The sequence below is a fragment of the Gossypium raimondii genome, chromosome 11, assembly GCF_025698545.1.
Source record: "Gossypium raimondii isolate GPD5lz chromosome 11, ASM2569854v1, whole genome shotgun sequence".
Taxonomy (NCBI): Eukaryota; Viridiplantae; Streptophyta; class Magnoliopsida; order Malvales; family Malvaceae; genus Gossypium; species Gossypium raimondii.
Window position 1 is genome coordinate 59,056,877 of NC_068575.1, and position 7,275 is coordinate 59,064,151.

At 30.1% G+C, this 7,275-nt stretch overlaps 1 protein-coding gene across 1 annotated transcript; it reads right to left on the reverse strand.

Moving 5' to 3' along the window:
* Positions 1-218: 218 nt before the first annotated feature.
* Positions 219-2,454, reverse strand: LOC105802253 (hypothetical protein). Its single transcript, XM_012633785.2, has 2 exons — positions 1,730-2,454; positions 219-1,122 (listed from the first exon to the last, which is right to left on the reverse strand). The coding sequence occupies exons 1-2, from the start codon at positions 2,363-2,365 to the stop codon at positions 367-369; spliced, it is 1,392 nt and encodes a 463-aa protein (XP_012489239.1). The 5' UTR covers positions 2,366-2,454; the 3' UTR covers positions 219-366.
* Between the last annotated feature and the right edge of the window lie 4,821 nt (positions 2,455-7,275).

Consider the following 7,275-nt stretch of genomic DNA (forward strand, 5'->3'; position numbering starts at 1 on the left):
CCCCAGGATCCTACTTAACACAAGTTCCATGGTTGAATCAAATCAAAGCAAATGAGCAGACAATACCACTTTCCAAAAATTATTGATGTTCGATGCTTATATATTTCTAATATATTTCAACATAGATATAAACCATGGTTCTCCAAATATCAAATCCATAGACCAATACTCACTGAGACTTACATGGTTATAAATATATTAACCTAAAAGTTTACAACTTGAAATCAACCTCCTCCTTTTTATTACTTGAATGAGGAAATAAATTACTATGTTCCAATTTGCTAAACTACAAGTTCATTAAACAACATATGACACAATTAGCATTCTAGTTATAGCAGATTATCATACAAAATAAAAATCAAAATGTTATAGCTTAACATCATCGTCGTCATCATCATCGATGTCATCCAACTCCGAAGAGTTGTCAACACTAGTGGTCTGCAGTTGTTGCATCTGGTTAATAACATATCTTGCATCAGAAACTAATGCATTTTTTGCTGCTTTAACCTTGTCTACTTGGATTTGAACATATCCTCTGTTCTCCTTTCCAAGTACTGCTTTTTCAACTTGTGTACGTTCAGCTTTTCTCTTAGCCTCCCGGGTATGTAGCTGGTCGATGTACTTCTCATGTAAAGCCTTATTTTTAATCTGCTTCAACACTGGGGGACTAACAAGGGCTCCAGTACCTGAGTTACCAAGTCTCGAATGGTGCTTCTTACGACCCAAAGAAGATCTCTCATGACACTTGTGGACAAATCCCTGTTTTTCCAATAATTTTTTCGGGGTACAAACCATAACTTTCGGTACACCATGCATGGTTGGACTTGTGTTGGGCTCAAGAATGGAGAACAGATCCGCTTCATCACATTCGTCCACAAGATGATGCTTTCGCAACAAATGTCTCACTGTCTTTTTCTGTACGAGAAAGCTTTTCTGTTTACCGCGGCCTGAGCTTTTATTCCTTGGTGCAGAGGACTCTAGTAATTTGCTTGCGGAGAATGACAAATGTTCGATAGGCGACAAGTTTGTTACATTTGCCCTCGATCGAGGCTCAGGCTGAGTTGGAGTTAAATGGTTGGAATGGATTCTATCAAAGCAATCCTGGGCAGATTTTCCTGGCACCTGAGATAGAGTCGGAGTTAAATGATCAGAGCAAATGCAAGGCCGTATTTGACACCGAAACAAACAGCAGAAAATCTTCACATAAGAGTAAATCATGAATAGTCATACACATCTAAACACAACTAATAGCGAAATGCACAGCATTCACATCTAACAAAACTGAATGCAGTATAACTCACTAGTCTAGTTTCACAAGGTTTAATGCTGTAAATCTATAATTAATTTTCCTTCATTTGTTAAAAAATTGTTGTTTTCATGATGACTAATCCCACAAGCCCCCCTTGTTCAAAGCTCTAGTTGTAACTAGGCTGGTAGTGGTACTATAAGCTGAATCATGTGTGAGACATAGCAAAATCAGAAACATCCCAAGTTCCTAATAACATTCATTTTCATGAATGATTAAGTAATATTCAGGTTTTCAGCAACTAGGAAACACATAAAACATATAAGCTGAATCATATGTCTTGGACAAACACGGCATAGATATCCATAGGCTTTAGCTTGAATTTGAAAAACCACAAAATAAGCACATCAAATCTATACCATTATGATAAGAAAAAAAATCCATGAAATTTAAACCCAGATATCAAAGGAATGGAAAATATACCAGCTTTGAAACTTTCTTCCAAAAATTAGGCGTTGGCTTGGCTGAAAAATAGGCTCTTTGCAGAGCCAATTCTTGCTCCCTTGTCCACCCTTGAAGAACTGTATCCCCTCTATTGTCAGGCTTCCACTTTCTCTTTCTCTTAACTCCAACAACTTCATTTCTTTCACGAACTTCTCTTCTTTCACTTTCTTTCCTGTCCACTGTAGTCACTTTCAATCCAACAGAAGCTTCCCTTTCCTTTTCATCCAACGATCCCTCCTTTATACTCTCGTTCTTCTTAGATCCATCATTCTTTGTCTCGACAAATTTGCTACCCTCGGGCTTGTTAGACAAAGACCCACTGCTCAATCTTGGAGATTTTCGCAACCCAGGCGTTGAGTTTGCACAATTTCTTGATATCTCACTTGAAACAGTGCTCGTTCTTTGAGACCTTCGCAACTGAGGCGTTGACCTTATATGATTTGTGGAACCATGATTTGAGTGTATGGGTTTCTTGGAAAGTTTAACTGTAGAGCTAGCAGTACTGTCCTTGGAATTGACCTTTGACTTAAAGGGAGTGTTTTGGTTGAGAAGCCTTGCAGATCTGCGCATGGCAGTGGCTTGTGGGGTTCTAGGAACGGAATTTCTAGTTAGCATTTCACGAACACTAGGTAGGCTTTCGTTTTTCCTGTCTAATCACCTCATGTTGGGGAGTTTTTGAGAGGGAAAGTGCTTTTCAAATTTTAGGTCGTCGATATGAATTGGCCTTTGCACGTGTCGTTATACACACACGTTAACTTAGCAGGCCCAATTAGAATGGGCTAGAAAAATAATCTCAGCAAATTTTCTTTAAAAATAGGTATAATAACAAATTTAGTCATTAGTATTTACATTTTTATCAATTTGACTCCTTTTTTATAGATAAAATTGACCCTCACCCTTTTAATACGAGTCAATTTGACCATAAACCTTTTAAAAGAGTTAAATTATTATTTTTAAATGGAAATGTAAACTAAAATATTAATTTTTAGACATGGCACTCTATGTGTACTTTATGTCAATTTTATTGAATTTTAAAATTTTAAAATTTTATTTTTGAATATTTTATAAAACAATTTCATGTTAGTATAAAATATACATGGACTACCATCTGACTCTCTTTGAATAATTAATGGTCAAATTTAGCTCAAAAGTAGAATAATGTAAACATTAAAAATAAATTTGACATTATACTTAAAAATACAATACGGGTACCAGTTCAATAAAGTTGAAGTTTTAGAATTTTGAAATATTATATTTAAGCTTCTTTTTATGTAAATCATGTATGAATTCTCAATTTCCGATAAATAAATCAAGAAAAAACACAACTATAAATATGATAAAATGCATGAAGATAAATAAAAGATCATCCTATATTGACAGACATGCTAAAGAACATCAAAGAGACATCCTGATAAGACAACAGGTTTTAAATGTTAGAAAGTTTATCATCAAAATAAGACAATAAGTAGTGGAAAGCGCTAAAATTAAGTTGGGAATAATATCCTAAAATATGTTGAACTAAGCTTCCCACTAATATGATTATTTTCTCACATCTACATCAATAATAAAATGGTTTGCTTAAACAGTAACTATTTCAAAAGTGACTCAGAGATTCTTTTAAGGGATCAAAATTAAATTGTACATTTTTGTGATAGTAAAAGTAAAATTTCATCATTTTAATAGCTTATATCTTTATTGTTTTTAAAAGATTAAATAAAATTTCTCATTTTTGATGTGGTTAAAATGTAATTTTACTATACATTAATTTAATTTTTTAAAAGATTAAATGTGAAAATTTTCATTTTAGGGGATCAGGGGTTATCTACCCTTTGAAAATTATTCTATTTGTTTGTCAATATTTTAGCTCATATTGAAAGGTGATTGTTGTATATTTATTATAATAACATTAACATATGAGATTTATACTGTATTTGGCAATTTTTACAATTTTCAACTTTAAAAAAGTATAATATGTTAATATTATTATTAAATATCGATATTTAAATTATATTTTAATAAAATTTATTAATATAATCCCGTTCATTAAATATTGTCTTCATTAGTAAAATACAATTAGTAAATTTTCAATATAAGTTTAAAATATTATTGTGATATAATATCTTAACTTAAATTTATTATTTTATTTCACTTATAAATATAATTGATTTCACTAAAATTTAAAAAAGAAGTATTTTATAATTTATAGTTGTTGTAAATAAAAGAAATAATAAAAGATCTCATTATGAAAGTAAAATAAAATATAAAATTCATATATTGTTATAGAAAATGTTTTTTATGTCGATTGAACATTAATTCGATTAACATCGATATTATTATCAATATAAGAAAACGTAAATTCAATTGCGCTAAAACATATTATTTCCTTATTTAAAAATTAAAAAAAAGTTGATCAATATATTCATATTTTTGTTTAAAAAAATGCTTCTAATTATAAATGAGGTCACTGTTTATACAAGCATACCTAACATTTTATGGGGAATTCCACTACCACTACTACAAACTTTTAATGCAAGTAGCTTTGGTTGATTGATTTCTTGTGCCCCACTAAAGCAACGTGAGCTTCAAGATTTGCACCCAAAAACCTAACTTTTCTTGATTTGATTTGATTTATTGTCTTATCCCTTTCCAATTTGCCAATAATGGTTTTCTTTTTTTTTGTTGGTTGAAATTTTATTTAGAAATAGAAAGATCTACTTATTTACGTAAATATGAGCTTATCTCAAACGGTGTACTTATCTAAGGAGTTGTATTTCAAGTTTCAAGGAATCCCACCCTTTAAATGTTCTCATTCTTCACTTCTTTTTAGATGATGACCTCCTTTATTAATTTGTTTTCTTATAATGTATTTAATTAAATTTTAATTTAGTTGTAAATATTATTTTAAAAATTTTATGTATTTTTGCATTTTAAAAATCTACCCAAAACGTTATAATCTTTATTAAATTAACTTTACCATATCAATTCATGTGTCATAATTTAATATGAATTATTTGATTCATTTTTAATTTTTATCCAAAAAGTGGAATATATATATATATATATATATTAAAATTTAATATTGAGTCATAATATAGCAATGTAATTGTTATTTTGTATATTGAAAATGAGGTATTAAATTTAAGTAGGATCAAGAAATTACTGGGTTGTTGAGTGACTCTCCGTTTGTTCATGTCAATCCTTTTGGAATGAGGTTCTTCCATAAAAAATTTAAATTTTTTTATAAAGACTATTGTGTGATTTTGTGTCTTGTATTAGTGAGCTTTTGACTTGTGGGGTGAATATTTATCCTCTTTGTCCGAGATGTCGTCAAGCTAATGAGGATTTCAATCACATTTTGATACATTGTCCTTTCACGCTTGTTGTGTGGCAGCAACTAGGTTTTATACCAAGTGCTATGTCGATTAATAAACTTGTTCATAAGACTTTGGCTGATAAAAAAGAAGACAGAAGGAGACATGTTTTGGCTGATAAACATGTTCCTGACTCAAGTCTTTACATTTAGATAAATATTGTAATAGAGAGTAATAGTTAAAAGCTTTGGCAAGCGTTTCATCTTGATGGAGTGGATGCTTTGGATTCAAGTTTGTTACTAAAAGGTTGTGTCTGTATTATCTTAGATTTTTAGTATTTTTTTTGTTAGATTTATAAGGATGTTAATAAAGTTAGTTATGTCTTGGCAAGAACAATTTTATTAAGAGCGAACTACACCAATTATACTAACTGTTATTCCATTATTACTACTATTACTAATGTCTGTATTGAGTAAGCCCGATGACTTGAGTTTAGGCACTCTTTTTGTCTTATCCTTATTTGCTTTTTCCAACTTGATTTACTAATTAATATCGCTTTTTGTCAACAAAAACATCATCAACATCAATTAAAAAATTCCACCAACAATGCATCAGTGACTAGCATATTTGTTATATATTTAATTCACTATTTTTATATAAACATGACAAAATTAATATGTGAGTGATGGAGAAACAAATCTACCAAGTTTAAAAAAAAACAATAATATAAAAAAGTGTTGGAAATAAAGCTGTTTTAATGATAAGATAAAGGTATTAATGTCCTAAATTTAGTGATTAATTGAAGACTTTAAGCTCTCTTTACTTTTTCTTAATCAAAAGTGCATTCGAGTCTACCATGAAATGTTCATCTCTAGTTTTTCCCTACTCGACAAATGAGTGATACCTTGAGAATCATTATGTTGGCCAATCCAGTACTGTTTTCAAACATCACAATCAATCAATAATAAATTTTCTTTATCTTTTGAAAAAATTCCTTTTATTTTACATTCATATTTTTGCATCTAATAAATCCTTAATTTACGTCTAAAATTTTGAAGTTAATAAAAAAGAAAAATATTTTAGAAGAAACAAAATGATGCACACTTCCTTTGTTTGGATAATTAAAATAAGTAAAAAACTAAATTAATCTTTTATTTAAAACATTTGTTTAATACTTCATTCTTTTATCATTAAATTTTAATTTGACTCACAAAAATAAGATATAAAGAACAATAACAAAATAGAAAGAAAAGAATACTAAGTAGTGTATATATTCAGGGCGTAGCTAAGGAGTTCGTAAGTACTTAGCCCCTTAAAATAAAAAAATTATCATTTAAATTTTTAAAATTTTAAATTAGTAAATATTAAGATACACTTCAATCTCTTTTAAAAATAATAAAATTTGTAATCTTTTAAAAATTATAAAAATATAAATTATTAAAATAATAAAATTATATTTTTAGTATTGTAAATTGAATCCCGATAAAGTGCAGATCACATGTGTGGGATAAAGTAAAGATGATTGAAAACCCACTAAGAATTGTCCATAAAAAGGTGTATGGGTGTGTCCCCATGTGATTTTGGTCAAGAAATGGGTCCCACTTGATGGAACGCTTATAATCCGTACGTTTACAAGAGTCCCTACTTTGAATAAGATGGAGCAGATCAAACTGCTTTTTTGAGCACCCAACATCAAATCTATTGTAATTACTATTATTCAGAATTACGGATGATTGGATTGGCCGGAATATATATCATTTCATTAGCCGCTCGGTTCTTAAAATAAAAATTCGAATCACACAAAGGTTAAAAGAGCATGGCCCAGTTCCATTCCCACGACAACGAATAGAAAAGGTTAAAGTACCGATTCAAGAAAAAGGCCAAACGTTACATTAATACAAATCAATCAACAAACAAAACATGGCCTGGCCATGATTTTCATTATTCAAGATCTAACAAGTCATCATAGTTGGGAAGATGAATACTGATGGGTATACAAGTATAATTGATAATTAATAGATAGCTGGAGAAGTCATACGAAACTCATTGGGAAGTTGGAAGGAAGGCTTTAGGAAACAATCGGGTAGATGTTCTATTTTCAACGCTGAATTATAGACTATTCTTTACGGGCTTGAAGTTGCTAGGCTAAAAGATTATAGGAGAGTGATTGTTTGGAAGCCATCGAATGTCTTATGAATAGATCTGGGAATTGTA

Bases quoted from the DNA above. Each gene is read 5' to 3' on its own strand.
- LOC105802253 (XM_012633785.2), bottom strand. From the start codon at position 2,365: ATGCTAACTAGAAATTCCGTTCCTAGAACCCCACAAGCCACTGCCATG. The intron at 1,123-1,729 runs GTATATTTTCCA...ACTCTATCTCAG, and splicing joins GGAAGAAAGTTTCAAAGCTG to GTGCCAGGAAAATCTGCCCA.